This window comes from Anser anser (genome assembly GCF_964211835.1).
Source record: "Anser anser genome assembly, chromosome: 27".
Classification (NCBI taxonomy): Eukaryota; Metazoa; Chordata; class Aves; order Anseriformes; family Anatidae; genus Anser; species Anser anser.
In genome coordinates, this window is record NC_139748.1 from 1908634 (window position 1) to 1934838 (window position 26205).

Sequence of the window (26205 nt, forward strand, 5' to 3'; positions counted from 1 at the left end):
TAAGCATACATATAGCAAAGCAGAGGCACATTAACCAGGCTTTCCACTAACATTTTGAAAAGATTTTTAAGTGAGAATATCCTCCAAGCATTCCCCTCCCCTTCTGTTTGGCTTAGCCTGTTTTCATTCTCACAGCTTAAACGGGCACCGACGCTGCAGGAGGGGGGCTGGCTCAGCTGCAGGCACAGCTCTGCTGCAGGGCATCGCCTGGCCACGCCACAAGTGCTCCTGCTCCATCACCGCAGTAAGGAGAAGGAGGAAACACCTCTTGGGTGTGAAACGTTCTCAAGTTGTGCTGGAACTCCACCCAGAAATTTCATTCTTTTACTAAAAAACGTACACACTTCTGTAATTACTACCACAAACTCATCTCATGATATCTTCCTTACTTGTGATTCATTATTTGTATTTTTTTTTTTACAGCATTACCTTTGTTCTGTGCACGTGGGACAGTGTCCAGCCGCAGAGGATGCCAGGCCGATGTGGAGTTTTCCAGCATCTTGGTGGAGTGCCTTGGTTTGCACGAGTGAGCAGCGGGAGGAAGGCTGTGCCTCTTGCTGCAGTCTCTCACAAGTCTGAGGGAACGTAGCCAGCCCCGCAACAGCTTCTGGGCTGCAAAATGAGATCAGGATAATAAAAGACATTCTGGAAATAGACAATAATGGTAAAATGATGTTTTGACATGGAGGCCATATATGGTTGACAGGAAAAAATGAACAAAGTAGATGACAGAGATTATTTTTCCAGCACCTCCTCTAACAGCTGATTAGACTCCTATTCAGCAGATCCCAGACAAATGTGATAGATTTGGTAGAATAAATCCCTAGCTGTCTTGGTTTATCTCCACACTTCTCTGTTTCTTTCCTTTAGGATTACGTCATCTGTTTTTGGTTTTTTTTTTTTTTTTTTTACCTTTTTCTTTTTTGGGGTCTGTGTTTGCACTGCATCCTCCCGGCTCACGTACCTGGGTTTGCTGCACTCCAGCCCCAGCAGGTGAAGTCCCACAGGACACAGCGGTCGGTGGAGATGGAGCTGCCGCAGGGGAAGAGCGGGGAAAACATTTTGAATCAACCTGAAAAATGTGTCTTCTCTGAAAACTGAATATCCCCCAAAATTTATTTCCAATTTTTAAATATCATTGATCTATGATCTAAGCAAAATATGGGTTCATTTTTCAGGTGTTAGCATCATTTTAAAGTAAATCTCAGTAATATTTCAATAGAAGTATTATTTCAGATCTTAAAAAAATGTAAATGTTACATTTAATAAACATCAATAGTAAATGTTTTGACTTCCTGAAAAACATTTTGTTTTCTTTAAAACGCTGAAACACTTTGACAAATGCAACATGAATTCACAAGTGCTTTCAGCTGACTCAAAACCACATATTTTTTTTTCCAACAAATAAAACATTCATTTGAAATGTTTTGCCCAACTCTAATGTTTGTCCTGTGCCTAAGGGTGAATTGCACTCTGTGTGAATAATAATGCGGTGCAGACAAGATCAATAAAGCTCATATTTCATTTTATTCACTGTCATGTTTCAGGCTAACCTGGCGCACAGCTGTGGCATTACTGCACAGCGCACACAATGTAGCTTTAGTTCCAGTGGAACGATGAGCAAATTGCCTTTTAAACCCCGGTTACACCAGCGATTTGATAGCGAGCCTAGGGAACGATTGGAGTGTATGGGTGCGAACCTGGGTGCCAGCCCGGCCACTGGGGGGGCCGGGTTCAAACACTGGAAGCGGTGTCACCGCGCTGGCTCAGGGACAGGCCCTTCTGCCGGTGAGGAATTGCCTTCGGCAGCTCCCATTGCAACCAAGCCAAGACTGGAATAACGTGGCTTTGTCCTGCTCATCTGCAGAGAAAACCCCACGGGGCTGCTCGGGGCCCGATCCTGCACCCCCGCCTGGCTGCCGGCACCTGCCTCAGGTCGGGGCTGCCACGGACACGGCATCCCGCGCTGATAGCATCAGCTCTCGTGAAAGCAGGCTGCTGGCAACGTGCCGTGATTTATCGTTTTGGTGCGCTGCAAGGTCGCGGGCCAGCAGAGCACCCTTGTTTTTGTGAGCAGCACGCTCAGCACTCGTGTTTATCTTCCAAGCCCAGACGGACTGGGCCTGTTAGTGGACAGGGCCAGTTTCTGGGGTTACTCAACGGGGCAAACATTGAGCTGTGGTTTGTTTCTCCTACTTAACGATTAGAGACCTCTGTAATTTATTCTTATCAAGCGATGGGCGTATTCAGACCCTCGCATCTCCAGGCTGGAGACAGGCTGACAAGCAGCATGGCCAGGGAAGATGTCCCAAATTATCCTCAAAGAAAAAGAAACTTGAGACCGTTATTGAGACCAAGGCAGTGTCAGACACAAGGCCACTGACGGTCATTACAAAGTTTAAAAATACACCTAAAATTGAGCTTTTGTTAAAAAAGCCCATGCCAGTTCTAGGAACACACTTCTGCTCGGCATCCTCTCGGAGGCCGCACTGATCAATACCGTGCTGCCCAGCTGCTGTAGCACACCAGGATTATCACATTACAACACGCTGTCGTGTGCTGATTTATTAGACTTCGTGCGTTTTCAGGACTCTGCGAAGAGCAGTGTTGTACCAAACCGAAATGAATTTAAGCCACACCACAAAAGCTAATAACGGAGAAGGTTCCTCGGGATGTCAGTTTGCGTGTGCCAGTGAGGTGAAGGATTTTTCTATGTCAGGCTTTGCGGGATGGGCTCCCCCATGGGCCCCCGTGCCCTGGTCCCTCTCCAGGAGGCCCCAGAGCTCAGCCGGCGGGCTGGAGCCAGAGCACAGCCCCAGCCCGTGCTCAGCCCCGGGCCACCAGCCAGCGAGGGGACAGCGCCGGCCCCGTTTGCTGCTCTCATTCCAATCCTCTCCTGCCTTCGCTGTTCCCTGGCACACCACCCGAAACAATTACAGGGCTTTTTTTTTTATACGAACTACAAAGGGATTTCACAAATTGGTGAATTTTGTGTTTCTCATTCAGAAAACGCTTCAGATGAAATAGCTGTGAAGGGAAGAGCTGCGCAGGGGGCACCAGGAATAGGGCTGGGAAGCCCGGCCCGGCCCTCCCCAGCCCTGCGTACCTGCAGCCGGGAGGCACGGGCAGCCCGGGCACCGGGGGCTCGCTGCTGGCAGCAGCTCAGCTGGGACTGCTGGGCTGTTCTGGGCCTGTGCGAAGGAAAAAGGGTGCCAGAGCCCCAAATTGCCAGTAACTGCCCGGCATGGACGAGAGGGGTATGGCTTCCTGCAGCGCTCAGTTCAACACCTCTCCTCGGTCATTAAACAACAACAGAAACACGCAAAGCCAGAGCAGTTCCCATGATATTTCTCCTTTGCTCTTTCCACACTGGAAAATCTGGGTAACTGGCATTTGCAGAGTGCTGTAGCAGTGCTTGCATCTCCCTGTTTCATTTACTGCCTTAAGACTGCCTCCCTTCCCCTTATCACAGCAGTAAACATCTATCACAGAGCCAATATTTACATTTCAAATGAAGACTGACTACATCTGGGATGAGTCTACCCTGTTTTGTTCTCTCCTCAATTATTTCTCCATTTGTAAGCTGTAATAGTGGCAGAGGCACAGGTGGTTCAGATGCAGGGGCTGTGCACAGGGTCCAGCAACGGAGAGGGGAAATGCAAAACACCAATTTTTGCTTCATTACAGAAAGAGTTTTTGCAATGATGCAATGCTGCTAAAGAATGCTGAGAAAACTGGGGATGTGTTGGCCACATTACAAAACTGTCTGGGTGATTAGCTCGTAAAAGTAGAGATCAATTCACTGGAGTGAAATAATTGTGGGTTCATTTTGCTACATGCTCTGTTCTGCATCTGATGACTAATTACCAGCACCTAATAAGCAAATGTTATCTTTAAATCATGTAAAGGTTAAATGCATTGCTTATACATGATGCTAAAGATTGCCCACGTGAAAAGGCTGGATATTTCTTTTATTGCTATGTTTGTCTGTTTTTATCTGTGTTGGGTAGAAAACATTCTGCTTCAAAAATAGAATCAGAATCATCTAGGTCAGAAAAGACCTTCAAGACAATCAAGTCCAACCATCAAATACATTGTGGCTTCTTTGATTTCCTAAATAGATTTTTATTGTTTCAAAATTGAACACGCTCAGCTTCTGTACTAATAATTACCAGGCACTGTCCTTTGCAGGAAGCGCAATCTTTGCCACATTTTCCCTGCTCTCTTAGAGCACAAGGGATGAGGGCAACAAGGGAAGCTGGCACTTCTCTGCGTCGCTGCAGCGGGGAGGGCGCACACCCGCTCAGGCACAGGGTTCTCATCTGACCACATCAGTGGCACAGCCCGGGTTATTCTGACCTCCCAGCACTTTTCTGAACTGATCCCAGTTTTTTTCTTCCACCCCTCTCTTCAGTCTCAGCTTTAATCCTACAGTGCAAATGGAATTCAGACAACTGCTTGCCTTTCAGGTTTAGGGAAAAAAGTATAAGTTTCATATATCAGTAGAAAGAAATTAAGAAAAATAATTACAAGATAGACCGAAATAGCATGCTTTAATTCTATAAAAACTAACGAATTGGAGCTCCTCCTTCTAACTGGCACTCAGTGTCACTGAACAAAACGCACATACTGAAAGGTTTCCTGAAAGTAAGGGAATAAGTAAAGAATCACGGGTTTGAGAAATTACTTTAGATTTGAGTCTATTCCAGAGACCAGGCGTTTTCTCGTCACCCTTCAGAAAGCAACGTTTCTAGAATCAGGAGGCAGCTAGCAAAGGTGTCGATAGCTAATTTGTGGCATGTTAGAGTTTACGCTTGTTTACCAGCATTTAAGTAGACAAGACATTGATGCTAAGACAGTGGGAAGGAAGCGTTTTGAGCCAATAGTGTGTCTTGTCAGAAAATTAATTTCACTCTGGCCTTCTTTATACCCCAAACTGCAGAGATAATCCGGTACGGAAGGGCCGGCACTGCTGAAATGAAATCAGTGCCATGGAGGAGTCAGCAGCTCCTTCAGCACAGACCCAGTTTAGTTTTAATTTAAAGCTCATGCTGGGCATCTAACAAGTGCCTTTTATCACTGAAAATTTTAAAAGAAACAATGTTTCCTGACATAAATTTCTCTGCTAATGACAAAGACCAGAAGTAGCTTGTGGCCAAAGAATAAATGTTTTTCAAAAGCTTAGCAACAGCTCACGCACTGAATGTCATCATCTCCCTCTGAAGGATAGCGCTGTATTGTCAGGATTATGTGAAATTATCCTGAGCACTGCATGCCATGGGTTTTTTCAGCTGTGCATCTTATCTTTCTGTCTGAAGGTCAATTGAGAATTACCCATCCTATTTTTGTTTGCGAATAGAGGCTATGATAAAAGTCAGGAAGTGCTAACTGTAATTATTTATTATTAATAATACTTATTATTACAGCACTTTTGAAAAGCAGCAACTAGCTCATGGGATTTAATTCGGTGCAGAGACAGCAGCGCGTTTGGCAGAACCGATCGCTGCAGATGCCCGCAACGCTGCCTGGCCCCTGGGCCAAGTTTGCTTCTCAGCTGCTTCGATCTCCCTCTGCAGTAGCTGCTACCACGGTTATTTCAGATTTGCGCGGGAGTCAGTTAAGGCACAACGTGGTCCAATGTAGAGCGCTGAGCCTGTACCACAAGTCCTCCCTGTAAAATGTTATTTTCATAAAACTGTTTCCTACATGCACCAGCACAGAGCACCATGAAACAGCCCCGTGCAGCCAGCGGGGGCTCAGCCACAGCCGCCTGCAGAGCTGGGACAGACAGGGCACAGAGCCGCTCTGGTTTCATGCTACAGACTCATGCAGACATAAAGCAGCTCACATTTCTAAGCTTTCCCTTTACTTCATGAGGGCAAGAAAAGTTTTAACAGAAGCTGGGAACCTAGCTTCACTCCGTGCACTCAGTTTCAGAACTTCAGACGGTGTGCACAGGTTTCAAAATGGTGGGGGACCACGGTGCCTGGTGCCTTTATGCCCCAGCACTTGCAGCTTCAGGAGGGCACCGATCATCCACGCACCGCACCGAGTGATCAGCAATGTACTTACTGTATTTGTTCTTATTGCTGCTGCTTTTGTTGACAGTGATAACACAAGTGATTATCAGCAGCAATGTTTGTTCTTGTTCAGTATTGTTTATTTGCTCTCCAAGTTGCACACAAGTGGTTTTCCAAATTTATTGTGACATTGTGTGTGTGTGTGCGCGCGCGCGCGCTAAGAGACGTGGTACAGGACCGTGATGCCAGACCTGCCCAGCCCTTTAAGCAGTCTCTACCAGGGGCTCAGATAAGTGATATCCACATTGGTTTCCATTGCTTTGACATCTCTCCAGCGCTAATTAAAACCTGGAGTGCTGCTGCTTTTATTTCATTTTCTTGTTTAGAATCGCAAAGGGCTGTTTTTCTAACAGCAGACCTTGTTTTTTCAGACCTGGGTCCCCTGCAGTGTCCCTCAGACTGAAGCCAAGAAAAGTGCCTCGGCGGCACGCGATGTTCTGGACTCGCGTTCCCTCTGTGAACCAGCAGGAATTTTAAATGAGCATCTATTCATATGTCTATCAGTACTGGATTAATTAGTAAATAATCATAAGCATTCTCCTCTCCTTGCTGTTGTTCTTATGTGATTAGAAGGCTATCGCTGTTTCAAAATGGTTGCCTGAAAAGCCCCGGAGAAGAAAAGCTCAACACCCAGCAGCAAGTCCCAGTGCCACGTGATGACTTTTGTCAGCAACTGGGTCTAAAATCCACACTTTAATTGGGGCTGGGAACCTACTGAGTAAGCCCCCTGGCTACAGACCAGCAAAGCACTTAGCATGTGTTTCCCCTTACGCACATCAGCGGACCCTTGACTTTGCTGGGCCTTTAGGATCTTGATTTTAAGCATGCGCTGAAACACTTCTGAAGGGGTGCCAGCACGGTGCCAAGAGCCAGCACCTCGTGGGGTGAGCGCTCAGCACAGGCTGGGGCTCTGCATGCCAGACCCTGCGCACCCAAAGGGGCTGCACCACACCAGGCAGCCCTGCAGCCCTCGGCCCCCCACCGTGCCCCTCAGAGCAGCTGCCAGCAGGGGCTCCTGGAAATAAGCAATCACAGGAGTTCAGCTAGCAGATTTACCAGGTCCTTTCCTGCATGTTTGAGCGCTTTAGATGATTTATCTGCTCAGAAAAGGATTATTTTTGAGCCTCCCTTTGCCAAAAATGTAAGCCTTATCAAATGGAAATCAGAATCCATTCTTCGGATCAGCAGCCTGGATCAAAGCTGAGGTGGAAAGGAGGTCACAGAAAATGCAGACACTTTCATGAATATTTGCCTTGCTGCTTCTTAAGCTTTACCTCTGAAGGTCTGATCTCGGACAAGCCAAGTGCCTTTGCACACCACTGCCCGCTTCCTGCTCGTAACAAAAGCAGCAACACAGCCACGGCAACATGAAAGTTTTATTTGGCTTCTCTAAGATATTACTTTGCAAAACATTGAAAAGCCATTTTCAAAATATCTAAAAACTTTAACACGTGATCAATATACAGCTGGTGATTGTAGTAGCAAAAAAATTGTCAGGTCAAAATTTTTGTTTGTCTGCATCACTTCTAACCCAGAACAGTTTCTCTCTCAGCTAGCTTCATGCAGATGAAGGTAGTATCTCAGGCGGGAGATTCATACAACAAAAACAAAATATGGAAAAACTTCAACATTTTGAATATCAAGGAAAAAAAGAGTTTTGTATGCCGCCCCCCCCCCCCCCGCCTCTTCTGCCATTGGCAGAAATACAAAGAGCTGTTTCTCTCTCAGCTGTGTGTTCTGAGAAACTGGGCAATGTCTGCAAACTCAGAGTTATCCAAATAAGAAGTGCTATAAAATTGTGAGGTTTCATCAATACCAAACCCATCATTTGATTGAACTCTATTTGAATGCTATTACATGGATTTATTGCTTGCCTTTTAAACATTTCCTATGTTCCTATTTATACTGGCTTGTATTATTCCCTACTACATCATTCCAGGTTGTGCTACTTTTTGCACATTATTCCTCATACAGAGAAATAGTACAGCTAAAAATGCATTATCTAACATTTATTATGGTAGCTGAATGATCATCTCTCCAACTAATTTAAAAATGAGTTTGTGTAACTTCATTCCCAGGTGAGCAGTAAGAATTTTCATTCTAAAAGGCTTCTTGGTCAGAAAAATGTGAACAGTGATTTTTAAAAGCGAAAAAACTCTTTTTTCACTTGCTAGTCTGTCACCCAATACAAAACCAGAATTACTAATCTGTTTGACCCTGGATCTTGCTATGAGAAAAACTGGTCATATTTAAAAGATGTGTCTTGATTAACCTTATCCCTGCCCATAATAGAAATAAAATTGTGTTCAACTCCACTATACTGAAGTTAGCATATTTGATGATACCACACATTTTTCCCAGCAGAGATAAAAGCCCAACAGTTAACTTGTTACACAAGCAAGTGGAATTGTGTTTTCAACATCCGCACCATCTTCAGACAGTTTATCACTTTGACAAGTCAAGTGAGTGAAACTTGCTCTGCGGTTAGAGCCAGGGAAAGCACCGCTCCTTCCCGGTTCTGACCTCTGGCTGGAGAAGACCTCTAACAGCCAACTCTGGGGCCATTCTCACAGGCTGTGGTATATTGCCTGGTGGGATGGAGTTGTAAGACTCAGTTAAAAATACCCCCCTCTAGAAACTTGTGTTGGTAATAAACCAGAAAAAAAATAAAGGAAGTCTGCTTTTCACTTTTCTTTCGGAAACTGAGGATCTTACAAACAAGCAAGCATCCCTCAGCTGTGTCCCAGGAAAACATCTGAATATCCAAAAAAAACCCTTAATGAACTGATCTTCCAGCCTGTTAGGATGTGAGATCTCCATCACACCCATAGGATCCAATACAGGGCATGAAAACCTCCTGCTCAGAAACATGTTCGCATAAATATTCTTTCTGAGCTGCCTGGGAAGCTTAGAGGAGAGATCTCCCATTCCTAAAGAACTTCATTTAACACTGGACTATCCAAAAATACTAACTTAATTTACCTTCAGGCTATCAGCTCTTTCTTCTGCTCTGAGCAAGTTTAAGATAATGCAGCAATAAAAGCCCTCTTTCATATCAAAGGTCTGCACTGAGGATTTAGATCTGAATTCCAGGTTAGCTCTTAATGACACACACATGCACACAGAAAGCCTCCCCTTTAGCCAGCAGACTACATCCCACTAATAGCAAGACAGAAATAATGATCTTACCGTATTCAATAATTCAAAAAAAAAATCCGATTAAGCATGCATACTAGTCACAGAATTTGTCTGCAGGTAACATTACGTTTAATCTGTTCCAAGATAAGAGTAAATCTATTTCTGCCTACCAGCAGTTTCTTGTATACCAAGGGGTTTGGTAAGACAAGTCGGTTTGGGGGCTGGAATCCATCTCAAGTGATCATTGTGGGATGGCTTTTTGCTTCTCCCCCTCTTTTGGGGGCCACAAGGGGGGAGCCCTCTCCCCTCACCGCTGGGCAATGCCTGAAACAGCAGGCAGCAGCCGAGGGCTTCGCCAGGGGCTCTTCCACCAGGCAGCATCCGTGCTTTCTTTCACCCTGACATACCTTAATATTTATTGTCCCGAATTCAAAAGTAACCTGTAGTTCTCCAAGCAGTGCAGCAGGAGCAAACTCTCGTACCAAGCTGAGGTTTGGAACTAGCCTCACACACGGCCGGCGATGCACGCAGAGCAGGGATGGAGGCGGGTGGGCACGGTGCGAGGCAGACACAGGCCCAGCATCGCGCTGCAGAGCCCAGCCGGGCTGGGAGGGGAGCAGCAAAATTGCACCCATAAGGAATGGCCCCGCCTGGCCCCAGGCACAGAAACAAAAGCCACAAAGTCTGTGGGGCAAAGCTGCCAGCCTGGGCCTTTTATCATCTCCCTCCCAGCCCAGGCAGTACCAGCTGATGCTGTAACGCGATGAACTCACCTGGTGAATAGCTCACAGAAGGCAGGTGAGCCTAAAAAAAAAATAATGCAAGGCTCTTGGCTTTTGACGGCCGTCCCTGCCATGCTCAGTTATGCACCTGTGTCAAATCCTAACAATTGAGAGCAGCAGTTTTCAATCCCCATTTGCACAAAAAATGAGTGAGCGAAGTGCAGGCCTTGGGCAGAGCAGACCTTGCATCCTTCGATGCAGCTGGAGGCTCTGAGCAGCGGTCAGCTGAGCCACGATGGCCTCCCTGCCAGATTTCTCCTCCCTGCCCCCATACCTAATAATAATAAAAAGGAATCATGATAGTGCAGGATTCATTCCCCAGACAATAGCGAGGCAGGCTGTATATTGCTTTATGGCTGTTGACTTGATTTAAAATGCACTGTTAAAAATGAAAGAACAACTCCTTAAATTTGCAGTAAATGTATAGTTCCACAGATCTGATTTACTGGTTATGAGCCACCAAAGAATTGCAATTGCAATTTATTGTATTGTTGACTCTAGTACCGAAAGCCTCAGCATCACTGTAGCTCTGGAAACCATGAAAAACCTGATTGTTTTAGATTAATCATTTATTTCAGGTTGGTTGTTGGGCTTTTTTTTTTGGTTTTGTTTTGTTTTTGTTTTTTTTCTTTAATTGGTCCCTCAACTTCCAGGGGATAACGACGATTGCTTTGATGGTGACTGTTTAACCCAACGTGTGGAGATCAAAGGCATGCAGTTGGCTTGTGCTTTGCTCAGTTCAGAGCTTTTTAGCCTTAGATGACTCATAATTGCAAGAGTTCCCAACTGGCTGGAAGTGGAAGGAACTTGCTGCAGAGCACCAGGCACAGCACAGGGTGCAGAGACCTGCCTGGGCTGCGGGACACTGAGCAGCAGCAGAGAGCACGTAGCAGAGCAGCAAGGAATCCATCTGCTTGCACAGAGCTCCTCGCTTTGAGCCCGCTGTCCTAATTTCCCTCGCACCCTTGTCAGCAGTGAACGTGCCGCTCAGTTGCGCAGCACAAGCGCGAGGCACAGCCTGAGCACCAGCCTGAGCACCAGCACCAGCTCCTGCTGCCACCATCCCAATTCCCTCGCGAGAACCGACAGAGGCAAAACATGCTGCAGGTTGCGGGTGGTGCAGCTGAACCGCTCTGGCTCTGGTCTCCTGAAGGCACAAACAAAGGCGAATCACGTGCAGCATTGTCTCACACGCAGATGCTGATACGCAGGCACACGAATTCATTTCTCTTCTCCCTGCTCCCGCAGCACCGCTTGCTGCCGCTACCGCACCTGCTGGCTCCGGGCAGCCCCGCGCTCGCTGCTCACCTCAGCTTCGCTGGCCAGCTCGCCCTCGTGCACCCGGCTGGCCTCATCCCTAATTGGGAATGTGAACACTAGACTCTCAATACTTAGGTGTCTGGATGTTGATAACGTGGAATATGGCTAATTAAGCACAGTCCCTGACGAGCTGCTGCAGGGAGCAGCATCGCAAACCGGCATTTTTGCCTTACCGTGCGCGGTGAGACTGGAAGGGTGCGAGGTGGTACGCACGGGGCGGGGAAGGGAACGCTGGACAATAAACTGAACCCGATCCAGTATCACCGCTGTCCTTCAAGGGTCTGTTCCCTCTATTACCATGTGTGATCCTTTCTTGATTCATTAAGGTCTGCTGAGCAGAAAATTTTGCAGCTGCTGGCTAGATAGCAGCGCTGCTGGACAGCATCCACGGCTCTTTCCTCTTTCCTTTTGGAAAGAAGTGGCAGAATGCAGCTGCCTATGAGGCTTTATTTCAGGTTGGAAAATCTCCAAACACAGAGAGGAAAAAAACTGAGCACGCTGTAAATCAGAGATGGCCTTGAACCAAACCCCACGGGTTCCCAGCACCCGCAGGCAGTGACAAACTGCGGCCGAGACAAGGACAGGGTCTGTCCGTCACAGCGACCCCACTGACAGATGTCCGAGGGGCTCCGAGGACCCCACAAGGATGCAAACAGTACCCCTGGAAATTCTGCAGTGCTCCCCGAAGTGCAGCTAACGCAGGCTCCAGTCATCCTAAACAAGTCCCCCAACCCTTAACAACTCCCAACACTGAACTTTCTTCAAAAGCTGCTTGAAAGTTACTCACGTTTTCCTTCAGGGCTTTCCTAGGCTAATAACAAGGCAGATTTTCCTATATCAAAATAAAATTTTCACTGGAAGTGTGATGATAAAGACAATTTAGATTACCTGTAATGAAGAACATTTCTGCCTCTAAAGTAGAAAACAGCACTTTTTTCAAACTGTACGAACTTAAAGCAACTCCGTGGTCTCTCAGGAATTTCAAATTTATGGATGTTTTCTGATTTATTTATTTTAACATATATTACCCCTTTCATTTTATAGCCTGTCTCAGCTATGACAGCATGGAAAGCAGCTCTTCCAGGAGCACAGGCACACCATAACTGGTAAATGATAGTCAACACAGCTGAAAACATGGAGCAAATTTATATCTGCTGCATGAGACAGAAGGCGACGTGTCCCAGGAGGGAGCCCAGGCGGGGCCAGCAGAGGGCTCAGGGCTGGAGGGGCTGCAGAGGGGGGCAGGGGCAGCAGCTGCCAGCCCCCAGCATTGCCTTGGCAGCGGCAACTCCTGCGCGAGATCCTCGAGCTCCTTACCCTGCCACGCCTGCAGCACGAAGGCGTCTTAAAGAAAATGACAGATATTTTGTACTGGATTGATCGGACGAGATAGGAAGCGCCTTGCGCCTTCCCTCGTTTATTCATTTCTGACTACCCATTTTGTGCGCTTAGGTGCCGCGATGAGAAGCCCGCTATTAATCCTGGAGGGCGGACAGGTGCGGAGGTGGCTGGATGGATGGAGTTCTGGAGAAGCGCCAGAGTGATGGATAGACAGACAAACTAAATCACTGCTACACTTTTACAGAAGTGATTTCCTTCAGGAATTTATAGCGCTTTATAGATACTTACAGAGTCTGATAAAGCACTTCTTCGCAGCAATTGTTATTATATTCTTTCTCTAGCTGGGAGCTGGGAAGGCAGGGCTTAAGAGAGTTAGCCAAGGTCTGAAAGAGTTTTGAGAGAAGCGGAGAGATCCGAGCAGCTGTGTTTTCCAGGTTCTTTCAACCAGCAGAGTACATATGTAATTTTAAGGTTACCAAGACTGACCCTTTAGCATAATCTTATTAATGATCTTTCTTTAATCTATGCAGGCATTTTGGATCCAAAGCAAGGAAATTGCTGGCAGAATCTATAGGACATAATGAGACTACAAAGCTACAACATTACGGCAAGCTGTAATTTCAAGCAGCCAAGCTAGCTTTATTACTGCCACTGTCATTACAGAATGCTTATACAGCATGGCCATGAAGTCAATGAGATATTTAGATGCAGAATTAATGCAGGATAGCGCCCAGCGTAAAGAACAAACACAATAAATAAAACACACTGGAGAGGCACAGGATATAAATACAGAAGAAAATGGCAGAGCAAAAAGAAGATGCAAACTATATTTAAAATTGATATTTAATCTGCATAGCTCATTCCAGTGGTTTCTCTGCATATGCGGCTTGTTTTAATGCTAGCAGGTTTGACTTTTCAGTAACAGAATGATAAAAAGTTGTTCAAAAAGTTTTAATAAAATGCTTAATTGGTTCATTAGAACCTAAAGAGATATTCCTAGAAAGCAAGAGAGAAAGGGAAAGGCAGAAAGAAAGAGTGAGAAAGAAAGGCAGAAAGAAAGAGACAGAGAGAGACAGAGAGAAGATGCAAGCAAAAGAAGCAAAGAAAAAGAGAAGGAAAAAGAGAGGAGAAGGAATATTTTCACATCAGACTATTTGCAGCTAGCTTGCTTTTGACTTTCAGACTCTATTTAAAAATACAAAATTGGGAGCATTAAAAAAGAGTTCCCAAATTAGCTTTTTAATAGAGATCGAAAGTTAAAAGGGGGCCGAGTCATGGGGGAAAAGCTATTCAGGATCACAGCCAGGCCAGAGCTCGCAGAGAGGGAGGCCAGAGCACGCCTGGGCGAGAGGAGAGAGGCAGCTTTATGAAGCAATGACATTGGAAATCACAGAAAAATCTTTTATACCAGCTAAAGCCAAATGACATTTCTGGTTTTACTTTCTTCTGTGCATCTGCAAGAGGAAAAGAGCAAGTGGAGATACGGGAAGCGTTTTTAAGAGTAAAGTTCTGAAGCCGTTCAGCAAAGACGGATTTTGGGCCCTTTGATGTGCTTAAATTCATACAGCCACTGAAAGTTTCCCGTGGAAGTTTTAGGATTCCCTTTGTACACAGCTTTGCGCGTGCAGTTATTAGTGCCTGTACAATTATAATGCACAGCTTTTGCCTAACCTCATCACCTGGCCTGAGGGGACTGTAACACAAATATTGCTGCGGGGAATTGTTGTGGGGGGAGCACCGCCCCTGACCTGCCATCCAGAAAACTGTTCTGTCTTTAATAATGCTGGCAGTGACTTATCGGGGATCAGCGGATGCTGAGGCAGAGGACCGATGGATCGGGGCTCTGCTCTCAGTTTCCAGGTTGTACTTCCCAGCTAGTGCCGAGGTGTTTGAGGATCCGTTGGTTGGTTGGTTGGTTGGCTGCGTTTGTTTTGGTTTGTTTTGGTTTGTTTTGGTGTCCTTGGTGCGTGTGTGTCTGCGTGCGTGAGTTTTAAATGGAATTAAGGCCTGCTTTAGGAGCCTGTTACAACACCGGCGCACGAAATCCCCGGAAAGCTGCCCCCGCTCGGTGCCGGCACCGCACGGCCCCGTTCCCCGGGGCTCCTGCACGGGGCGCAGCAGCGGCCCCCCCCCATCCCATGCCGGACACCCCCGGCAGCCGCGGCGGAGCGGAGCCGCCGGGACCGCCCGGAGGGGGGGTACACGGGGCGAGGGGATCCCCGGCCCTGAGCCCCCCCGGCCCTGAGCCCCCCCGGCCCTGAACCCCCCCGGCCCTGAACCCCCCCCACGGCCCTGAGCCCCCCCCGCCCAGCCCGGCGCCCCCGGCTCTGCCCCCCCCCCCCGGAGCTGTCCGCCGCCCGCGGTGCTGATGCCGCCCCCCCCGCCCCGCCCCGCGCCCCCCGCCCCGCGCCCGCCCCCGCGGCTCCGCGCTCCCGGCAGCCGCATGGCAGCGGCGGCGCTCGGCGGGCGGCCGCGGCCGGCAGCGGCGGGGCGAGGCGCGGCGCCGAGCGGAGGAGGTGAGGGGCCGGGGGGGGGGGACCGGGGGGGCGGCTCGGCTGCGGGCGGGGCCGGGGGGGGCGGGGGGGGGCTCGGGGCAGGAGCGGCTCTGCCCCCGCCGCGCCCCCGTCCCCTCCCCGCGCCCGTGCCCGGGGAGCGCTCGGTGCCGCCGCCGCCGCGGTCCCTGCCCCGCGCTGCCCGGCACGGCGGGGCTCGGCCGCTCCGCTCCCGGCTCTCGGTGCGGGGAGCCCCGCCGGCAGCCGGGGAGCCAGGGGAGGATGCCGGCACCGAGCGCCGGGAGCCCGACTCCCGGCCGCGGCTGAGGGGTGCCGAGGCGGCGAGGAGCGGTAAGCGCGGAGCAGGGCGAGCGGGCGGCCGGGGGGGGGGGCCAGGGGGGAAGCAGCGAGGGCGAGGAGCCGCTGCCGGTGCTCCAGCCCCGGCCGAGGGCTGCCGTGGGCTCCCGGTGCCAGGGAGCGGCTGGCATCCTCGGCGCTGCCCGGCCCCGGGGCAGCTGGGCTGGGGCTGCCGGAGTCCGGCCGCGCCTCGCCCCCTGCCCCTGCCCTGCCCCGGGGCCGCTCCGAGGGCAGGGGGCGGCCGGGGCCGGCCCGGGGGGGGCAGCGGCGGCTGCAGAGGCTGGGGCTCGGCTGCGGTGAGGGAGCAGCTGTTTAGTCATCTCTCTATATATACTTCCACGACGATGATCGCGTTTTCTGATTGCTCCTGACTGCGTTTAGAGAGGGAGCCGAGAGGCAGGCAGCGCAGCTCACCTTTAAGCCGGAGGAGCGACTGCTCCCCCTTCCTCCAGCTCCCCAGGCTCAGCCCCGCTCCGGGGCGCCGAGCATCCTCCCGGCCAGGTAAGGCGTCCTGCGAGCCTGCGAGGTGGGGCTGCCGGGTGCGGGGAGAAGTTCGCGTGCCTTTATTCTAAGCCTGTTGCTTTTGCCCCCAGATCTCTCCAGCTGGCTGAGGGAGCGAATGCTTTGCAGAAAGTTTTATTATCTGATGTGGCTGGGAAGGGAAAGGAATATGTGACCGAAAGAGGATATTGAAGCTCTGACTGACATATTTTGCTTTTAAGCAAGAGCATCTTTGCTGTCTGAGCCTGACCCAACAAAGGATAGAAAAGGAGAGAATGAACGGTCTCAAGGCTCCTCGCCCCCGTTAGCATTGCGTCTCATCGACAAACTCGCATGTTTATCAGTCATTTTAAATCATCCCGGTCTGCTTCCAGAAAGGGAGACACGATGAGATTTTTGTTTTGCTTCTGGTTTTGTGAGCTTGTGAAGAGGCATTTATTAAGTATGGCATTGCCAGTGGAAGTTAATGTGGTAAGAATCCATCGTTTATTTCTTGACCCTTTAGGTAAATAGAAATGACTGTTCTCTAAAGTTTTTCTCCAGAGCTGTATTGATCTAGCAGTGCATGCCAGGTTTTTGTTTTGAAACTGGGATCAAACCACGGTGGCAGTGAAGCCAGCTGGCGCTGCTGCAGCCAGAGGTGGTCGGGAGGCAGCAGACGGGGTCGGAGTTCTGGGGAGCCGGAGGGGTCAGGGCACAGCCTTTCTGTCCAGAGTAGTACAGTATCCAGAGTAAAAGGCTCATTTTCTTCACAGATGCTGACTTTAAGTCAGAAGGAAACAAATTATTTTGCGTACCAGGTCTTCTAAATGGCATCAACAGGCAACCGATCTTTTGTTAACTAGTTCCTTCCAAATTACATGTTGAAATTACAGTAATTAAAATTCAAAATGTGTGTGTAGGCAAATACATGCTTGTTAGAACTGAAGCGTGTCTGTTTCCTATGCGAGCTGAAGAGACTCAGTCGACTGTACGGTATATTTTGAGCCCAGGCAATTGCTTTCCAGCCTAAAGAGAATGGGTAGCAGTTACCGAAACCCAGGCTTGGTGTGCAGAAAAGGAGGCTTCCTTCCTTATTTTATAGATAAACTATTTAACTCTTTGTTGTTCTTGCTTGTTTGCTTGTTTGTACCTAGCATGGGTTGTGCAGCTCTGAATTTCAAATCCAGTCCTACCTCTCCCAGTTTTGTCTCATTTCAGGGCAGGGTGGAGTTTCAAAGATTCGTGGATAAGAAAATGCAAAACCTTTGTGATAGGAGATTTGATTATTCTTCTCCCTCTCAGTCCTTCCTTACAGACACCCAGTTTACAGCTGAAAAAAACATGTCTTTTTGAGCATTTTGAGGATCAAATGGAGCAGATGAATGCAACTTTGAAAATGAAGCACTAAGTTTTCTTAACCAGCTGCATTTCTTTGTCACAGAGAAACGGGATCTAAAATTCTATGGTAGAATACCCTTCTCTTTTTCTTTTGTTTCAATCTCCTGTCCATTTCATGGCTAAGATATTTATAGCTTCCCCACATATACTGCTAGCATAGAAAGACCCATTTTATCTTTAAAAATGATTTAAAAATGTGTAAGTCACTTATGAGTTACCAGTGCTTTATTAGAACAATTATATGTGAAGTATTTATAGTGCCTCAGCAGCTAATGTAGGTAACCTGGAATTTACAACCAAAGTTATAAGTACAGAAGAGATTTCTAATAAGGTTCCCCAGAGAAATCAGGGAAGATGAGGATCCAGTGTATTGTAGCTGCTCAGGTCACTGTACATCGCCAATCAGTCCTGGTAGAATGGCTGTGGTGGTGTCGCTAATTGAAATTAAAAAGCACAGAAGACAGTTTACCAGCAGGGAAATTAGGGACAGGATGCATTATCTTTGTCTCTTTGTTATTTGCCTGTGTATATTCGGTGGTTAATGAATGGAATGGTTGTCACTTCGCTGCCTCCTGTTTTGCAGTCCTGTTCTTAACACAGTGTTTCATAAAAGTTAAAAATCCACCACTGCTGCTAAAAGAAATCGGCAGTTCTACTGTCTTAGCCTCTGGAGATTGCCTTCCAGCTAAAGAGTTGGGCATATTTTCAAAGTAGTGCAGAGAAAGTTTGCAGTGCTGTGCTCTGCCTCTTCCACGGAAAAAGATTTCTGGTCTCCAGGGCTGTCAGTCTGGCACGACTGATGCAACAAATTCACTCTTTAGGAGAAAGAGAAAAAATAGTGCATAGTAATATTGAACAATCCTTTATAGCAAAATATTGTGGGATATTGGCTTGGTATATAAGAAAAGTGTCTCCTTGGGATAAGCATCACTATGGATTCTTATATGCTTCATAATTACAAAACCTCTTCCAGCAGCAGTAAGATGCTTGCACGAGGGATTTCAGTTGTCCTTTAGATAGTAAAATTGCATAGAAAGATGCTCCACATTAAGGTGATGAATGTTAATGTGTCCTGAAGAGGAAGAGCATTTCTGGGAGCAGTTCAGTCATTTTCACCACAGATTGATTCCGTCATTTTTTATTCAGTATTTTGATGGCTGTTGAAATCAATAATGCTGCAGCCTTACTGGCTGGAATGGCAGCTTTCATATAATTAAAAAAGTTCAGAGTAAAATTGCATAGAAGGCTATCATGTAGAGGATATAATTAGGCTTTGAGGGCCTGAGTCAGTGGAATCAATGGAATCTCCATTGATAAATTGACTTTTGATAGGGCTCCTAATGCATCTTATATGATAATGGTACCTTTCTCCAGATAATTTTATGGTAGAGCTAGAAAAACATTAGGGAAGTAAAAGTAAATATAAGTTAAAACTCAAGTTAAATATTCTAAGAACTGTCACCAAAGACCAAAAAGAAAAAGAAAATTCATGGCCAGATCAGAACCACAAATAAATGCTATAATTTCAAGAGAACGTTGATTTCCAGTGGCTGAGGATCTGGACAACTTGGGATATTTTTCATCTAAAAATCAAGAGTGCATTGAACATATTTCACTTCAGCCTAATAGTCCTTCAGTTCTTAGCCTGAAGGACTTCTGTCTCTGCCTGCTAGGCAACAGCCAAGGTATCTTCCTGCTGGAAGAAAGCTGTCCAAGTTTGGGGCTTCCCCGTTCTGATTTTCCTGGTACTCAGCTGGTAGCATAATCCAGCGTGCACGTCCTTCACAGACACACGTCCCTGCTGGAAGGTCCGTAAACTCTCACACCTGGGATTCAGCCTACTGATGCTCAGATATTCTGAGCAATATTCCTGCAAAAGTCAGAATTTTCCCCTGGTCCAGTGGAGGGGTGCAAGATTTCACAACACTAAAACACATCCCTAAATCCAAGAGACCAGCAAAATACTGCTGCTGAGCCCAGGTCTTTAATTAAAGGTGGAAGATAATTAATGAAAAGCAGAGAAGATTTTGTGCTTCTTTCAGCTGACAATGTTCAGGTTCATTACATATTGAACTTTGTTAAGACTGGAAACCCAGCTCAGGCCAGTAGTGGCTTTTCATGACATACGATTTCGTTGGGTGAACTGCAGGCTGATTTCGCTGGAGCTCCCAGCTCTTTCTTGACAGCTGTAGTTAAATGGATGAGCACATGAGACTTACACCTGGGGAATTACGGATTAGTCTTGTTTGTAAGGAAGCAAATATAAATTACTGTGTTTATGCTACTTTTAAAATGCTTTTAATGAGGAATCATTTGCTATTCAAAATTTCAATCCATAATAATGCCATAACCTCGCTGAGCTGATTATCATGTGCCTTGTTTAACATCATTCTTCAACCAGGAGACGAGGGCAAGCCGGTTGTTTTATATTCTTGTGTACATGCTGATCTATAACTCTTTAGCACAACGGAGCAAGACACCCTGCTTGACTTTGTGTTGTGTTTGTTTTGTTCTGTGTTGTAGATGGAACTGATCTGACTTGGGACAGGTCTCCGAAGCAGCCGAAGTGTCTTCTTCAGTAGCAAGGCCTGGGGTCAGTATGGCAGCAGGGGTGGCAGCGTGGCTGCCCTTTGCCAGGGCAGCTGCCATAGGATGGATGCCAGTGGCCAACTGTCCCATGCCACTGGCTCCCACAGAGAAAAACAAGAGGCAGGACGAGCTGATCATTCTCAATGTGAGTGGCAGGCGTTTCCAGACCTGGAGGACTACACTTGAGAGATACCCGGACACTCTGCTGGGCAGCACCGAGAAGGAGTTCTTCTTCAACGAAGACACTAAGGAGTACTTCTTTGACCGGGACCCTGAGGTCTTCAGGTGCATCTTAAATTTTTATAGAACTGGCAAGCTGCACTATCCCAGGTACGAGTGCATCTCTGCCTATGATGAAGAGCTTGCCTTCTATGGGATCCTCCCTGAAATCATCGGGGACTGCTGCTATGAAGAGTACAAGGACAGAAAGCGGGAGAATGCAGAGCGGCTGATGGATGACAATGACTCAGAAAACAACCAAGAAGGGTCCATGCCATCCCTGAGCTTCCGGCAGACCATGTGGCGAGCCTTCGAGAACCCCCACACCAGCACCTTAGCCTTAGTCTTTTACTACGTCACCGGTTTCTTTATTGCTGTCTCTGTGATCACTAATGTCGTGGAAACTGTCCCTTGTGGCACGGTGCCTGGAAACAAGGAGCTTCCATGTGGGGAGAGATACGCTGTGGCTTTCTTTTGCTTGGACACGGCTTGTGTGATGATTTTCACAGTAGAGTATCTGTTGAGACTCTTTGCGGCCCCAAGTCGCTATAGGTTCATCAGAAGCGTGATGAGCATCATCGACGTGGTGGCCATCATGCCATACTACATTGGCTTGGTGATGACCAACAACGAGGATGTCAGCGGAGCCTTTGTGACACTAAGGGTTTTTAGGGTTTTCAGGATTTTCAAGTTCTCTCGCCATTCCCAAGGCTTAAGAATCTTGGGCTACACTTTGAAGAGCTGTGCCTCTGAGCTTGGCTTTCTCCTCTTTTCCCTAACTATGGCAATTATCATCTTTGCAACTGTGATGTTTTATGCAGAGAAGGGGTCCTCAGCAAGCAAATTCACCAGTATTCCTGCTTCCTTTTGGTACACTATTGTAACCATGACAACACTTGGGTGAGTATTACTTTTTCTTTTACTGAGCAGCAGGCAAGCGTGTACTGGGAGCTTGACTTCAGTTGCTCCTAAGCATTTTTCTGGGTGCATGTTCCAAAAGGGAATGGAATTGTTAAGGACTTGTTTGTTCTTTGCCTGACAACTTCTGCATTTCATGCTTTTGAAAACTTGAATAAAACAGAAAAAGTACTTAAACCCACTTGACAAATGCTTGGCACAATGGTAGATGGATGCAGGAGAAGCAGGGCAGAACAGTAGGTCCGGTTTTGCACTCATTTTGAAGCAAAGATAACGTGAGTGGAAGGCAGTTGGCAACTGGAGCTTGTGGGTTTCTTTCAGACGTTCATTTGAGCCATAGATTTTATACAAAATTGCTGATGTATGTTTTGTCTCTTCTTACAATGTCGGTCACAGTTTCTTTGCTTGACATGCCAGGAATTACAGGTTGCTGAATTCAAATGGCTGTTGTGGGTTGCTATGCTCCTGGAAGATACTCAGTGGTCTCCAGGACAAATGTATATATATATATTTTTTATTTTTTTTACTTAATTTAGCAAGGAATAGGCTTCTTGTCTGTCTTAAGTGCTGAGTTTAAAAAATAATAGGAGTACACTATAGCAGTTGCACTAGAATTTCAAACACTCCTATGGACAGGTACAGAGGTAATGTTATAGTCAAAGCAACAGATATGTAGCCTGTAGGGCACTGTTTTTTTTCTATTTCATTTCTGTCTTACAGATATTTCTACTGAAATTATAGATTTGAGCTTTGAAAACCTTTGTCGGAATGACCAACCCCTCATCCTGACAGGGTTACATAAAAGAAAGTAGGCAATTTCTTAATTCCATCCACCAGAACAATGCCCAAACTTTAAAGCTACTTTGCAAAGAGTTTTTCCCACTGGAGAGTTCACACAGTTCAACACTCAGATTTAGACAATTCTTGTCCCTGTAATATGGTGACAGGAATGACCACTTTTTCTCTAAGCTGCTTTTGATTTTAAACACTTCTCTGTGCCTATTAGGCATGAACAGGCTCACAGTAGCACTTTTAAATTATTAAAATCATAATTCAGCTGTCAGAAAGGCACAGAATCTGAGCATGTGACAACTGCAAGTCTGAATTTCTTCATTAAATGAAAATGTGGATGTTTGTCATAGTCACCGAAAGATTTTCTGGTTTCTGTTTAACAACGATTGCACCTATCTTTCTACCGACACACACGCAGATACACATGTACATTGTTATACCTTTGCCACAAGAAATTTAGGGTCAAGGAAACATTCAGGGTTGCTTGGGAACAAAACTTTGTTGTAAAATACATGCAGAATGTGCTCTAGAGTGCAATTAAGTCCCTGTTCCCGTCAGCGTAGCGACTTGGTCTTGTTCTCTTTCCCTTCCTTTCTGAACACGCGGGTAGACAAAACTGAGTGCTCCTGAGGACTTGAAGTGTCCTCAGTACGCTGCAATCACCCAAATTATACATGAACGAGTGCTTTAAGTGAGTTGACAAGAATTTTGAAAAAACAGACATTTAAACAGAGCTTTGTAAGAGTTCATTGGAAAGGGACCTATAAGGAGCTATCCAAGCCTTAAACTTAAACTTCTGGTATTACTGATTTGGGGCGCTTTGTTGCAGGACTTTCACTGAAAGAGGTGTCTCCAGCACACAGTCTGTCAGCTCAGATTGCGTCATTCTCACAGGCTCGTGAGACGCGCAGAAACCTGGGCAATACCAGACCCTGAGGAGAGCCTGTGCTCTCTGACAGCCTCTGCCTGCCTCCGACCGCATTCGCTGGGCACCGAGCACCTTCCTGTCCGAGCACCAGAAGCCAAGCACTCTCTGCTGGCTTGCCCAAAACCCTTGCTAGAGAGAGAAGTCGCTCCTCTGAGCTATCGGCCCCTGATTCCTGCTCCCCGGGTCCCTCCGAGAGGCACGCTGGGGTGGCAGCGGTGCAGCCAGGCGCCCCCAGCACCAGCTCGCCCCTGGCTGAGCTCCACGGTGCCAAAATGAATGAGCGGCAGCGATGAAACCTCCTGGCCCAGGGGCATTTCCATCTTCCTGCCTCGCACCCTGTGGTGTGGGTGGTTACCGCCCCCTGGTCCCCTTCATCTGCCCATAAAACCTTTCCGCTTTTCCAAATTGGCATTTTCACGCAATATTTCATCTACTTCTCTCTTCAGAAATCATTTAAGTGTGTTTAGAAGGATCTTGTTCCTAATGAGAGCGCTGGCAATGCCCGTCTCACGGAGGCTGCCAAAACCGCAGCCAAAGTCCCCTCCATGCTCCCTACTCCATCAGACTTTGCCTACTTAGCAGGTGCCCGTTAGCGGCTTCCATTTCAGCCATGCTAAGAGCTTTTATAAATGTCTTAAATATTATCTGCTATTTGTCTTTTAAATGTAGCCAGTATTTAAAACAAGAAATTATAAAGTGCAAGGGTTTTTAACTCAAATGCATACACACCTGTATATATATATATATATATGTTTTGAACCCTGAAACATTTAAATCCAGATAATTGAGCATTTTCCTGACACTGTAATTTCTTTCTGTGACAGAGTGCTTTATAAAAGTGATTTGTAACATGTAGGATAACTTTTCCTGTGTTACCGAGACATTAAAAAATTAGCTCAATTTATATAAAAGGGAAAGTTTACTTACAATGAGAAAACAAGGCTATCATTAGGAAAGCATTAACAGATGTTCCAGTTGACTAACGTTAATAATTAAAATAAAAAATCTAAGCCAGATATTTGCTGCTGTAAATTAAATTCATTCAGTTGAATCCGAGGAAGCTGTGGTAGTTTGTCTGAGCTAGCCTCTGTACTATAGCCTAGTACACGACAGTAATATAGAATTTTCCAAAAGGGTTTTTCCTCTGAGCAAAAGGCACAGGAACAACAATAAAAATGAAAATCCTTCCATTTTTTAATTTTATTTTTGTTTCTCTAGCTCAGAATTTCGCTTTGAGGCGTTCTCTCCCATCATCCCAAGACAACTATCACACTGATTGTCCTGGCTCCTTGCAGTTTCGCGTCAGCTTTATTTCGGTGTGAGCCTGCTCGTTTTGGTGGAGCTCCACTTGTTCTCCAGGGCTGGAGGCTTTGCCTCGCTCCCTGCTGAGGCATGTTCAGGGCAGGGCTGTTCGGAGGCCCGAGAGACGTGGCTGTGGTGCAGCAGCGAGCTCTGCTTTCCCCAGCCCCCGTGCAGGGCATTTGCAGCCCCCCGCAGAACAGGGCCTTACCCTGCTGCTTCTCAGCCAGAGCTAAGTGGCCGTGCTACCGAGCATCTGAGTCGTGATTCATATTACATATATATACACCGTGATTTTGCTGGGTTTCTGATCAAGCTGCCTGTCTTCCTGAAGCACACATGAGCATCGTCCCATCACCACCACAAATAGGGCCGGACCTGGGCGCGCGCAGCCCCAGAGCTCTCCTGCTGTGCCGCGAGGCAGGCGCTGCTGTTCCAGGTTCCTACAGACACAACTCGATTCCCAGATTGACCCATAAAGGAAAAGCAACAAAAATGCATTTCTTCTGGAGGGTGAAGGACCGCGTATAATAGAGTAAGTGCAGCTTTTGGTGGCACTGCTCTGCGAATCGGGGAGCCGAGTTTTGAGAAATGACGGACAACTTGCCAGCTCCTTAGGTAGCTAACAACCCAAGGAGAAAGGTACAACAGCTTTTCTGGAATGGGAAACAAAGCAAAGGAATTAAATTATACTGACCCTGCGTCTCTGATCCCTCTGCTGTGCTCATCAGCCCTGGTTTAACAGAGGCTGTTTTTAATTTAGCACGATTTAAATTTTGCTCAGGAGGTTTTATAATGAAAGCATTATTCTTGGGTGCATCTTAAATCAATCTGAATTACTGAAACAACTATTCAAAATTAATTCAAAATCAGCTATCCAATTCAGGCAGAAACATTCTCCTCGCGAGGCCAGAAGCTACCCACCTTCTCTCTTGCCCTTGGTTAAAGCACCAGTCAACTAAACGTGAGGTTTGCCACCCCCCCTCCTTCTGAAGGATGCCCTGGCCTCCCCAGCCCTCCACCCCAAGAGCACGCTGCCAGTTCCCCTCGGTAGCATTTATGCCCCCCTCTTGGTTTTAACTAACTTGATATGCAGTAGCCATCAGTTTTACATCTATATTGAGACCGTTTAATTATCATAAATGTTGTTACTTTGTTACCAGCCTGTTGTTTTTATTTACTTTTAACTGCAATTTGATTTGGATGGGCCAGCCTCACGTGTCTTCGCCCGCCGACACGCATTGCAAACAAGGCTGCGGCGCTACGCCTCTCTCCTGCTGCTAAAGCCCAAACCATTTTTGCCCAGAGCGCGTATTTTTCTAAGCTTTTTATAGCTGTTTTCATTTCACCTGACAACAGCAGTATGTTTCAGGCTCTCCGGCAGCATCTGCGACCTGCACCGTAGGCTCCAAATCCCAGCTGTGAAATCTGCAGCACCACGTCTGCCTCTGCCCGCGCCCTGCCGCGTCCCGAGGGACACCAGGGCGCTGCAGCCGGGCCCTGGCAGGGGGTGCCCGAGCCCACCCCAGCCCCAAAGTGGGTGGCCCTAAAGCAGGCGTTTTAGATGGCATTCCTGATGGCATTTTAGAGCATGCTGCAGCCACAGGAGGGTGAAACACCTGTGTCACGGCCAGAGGGAGCTGTCAAGGAGATCTCGGGGCCGTTTGTGTCACGAAACTAGTAGTTTGGGGGACCAAAGAACAGAGATTTGTGATGGATTTTGTTTGGGTTGGAGCTTAAGGACGTGCTGCATGATTTTCTGTTGTGTAAGGAAGGCTGAGCTCCCACAGCTCACCACCCTCACGGTGGTCCTAGGAGAATCTGTCTTCTCCCTGACCTCACGATTTGCAAGAACAGCACGGTTTGGGGATCACCACCCGGCTTTGAGATTCAGCTGCACTGGGCACCGAGTTGGAAAGATACACGGCATGCACCAGGACAACACAGACGCATCTATCTGTGATTCTGTGATAGCGTTTATTCAAGGAACCAGGTTAACACTAGGGAGTCACTAAAACATGTGCCGGCCAACAGCCTGACCTGCGGTGGGACTGGGAATTTCTTGCAGT

At 47.3% G+C, this 26205-nt stretch overlaps 2 protein-coding genes and 1 long non-coding RNA gene across 18 annotated transcripts in view; 2 read left to right on the forward strand and 1 right to left on the reverse strand.

Annotated features, from left to right (window-relative positions):
• LOC310887026 (uncharacterized protein) overlaps positions 1-26205 on the reverse strand; it is a 190002-nt gene that overhangs the window by 64596 nt on the left and 99201 nt on the right. For 7 of the 10 annotated variants that reach the window (XM_083812433.1, XM_083812428.1, XM_083812435.1 and 4 more), the window contains exons 1-3: positions 9389-9614; positions 965-1032; positions 430-612 (exon numbers count right to left, since the gene is read on the reverse strand). In XM_083812433.1, the coding sequence (XP_083668559.1) occupies positions 430-612; positions 965-1032; positions 9389-9450 (313 nt within the window). In that variant the 5' untranslated portion in view covers positions 9451-9614. The other 3 variants (XM_083812430.1, XM_083812432.1, XM_083812431.1) reach the window with 1 other exon arrangement.
• LOC310887032 lies at positions 10454-12391 on the forward strand. Its single transcript, XR_014575624.1, has 2 exons — positions 10454-10578; positions 10654-12391. It is a non-coding gene; the product is annotated as an uncharacterized lncRNA (long non-coding RNA).
• The window catches only part of KCND3 (potassium voltage-gated channel subfamily D member 3), a 117362-nt gene continuing 106241 nt past the window's right edge, over positions 15085-26205 (forward strand). For 3 of the 7 annotated variants that reach the window (XM_083812423.1, XM_083812418.1, XM_083812422.1), the window contains exons 1-2: positions 15304-15504; positions 19915-21099. In XM_083812423.1, the coding sequence (XP_083668549.1) occupies positions 19991-21099 (1109 nt within the window). In that variant the 5' untranslated portion in view covers positions 15304-15504; positions 19915-19990. Of the gene's footprint in view, positions 15178-15303; positions 15505-15734; positions 16012-16103; positions 16483-17295; positions 17459-19914; positions 21100-26205 lie in introns of those variants that run through there. The other 4 variants (XM_083812419.1, XM_083812421.1, XM_083812420.1 and 1 more) reach the window with 4 other exon arrangements.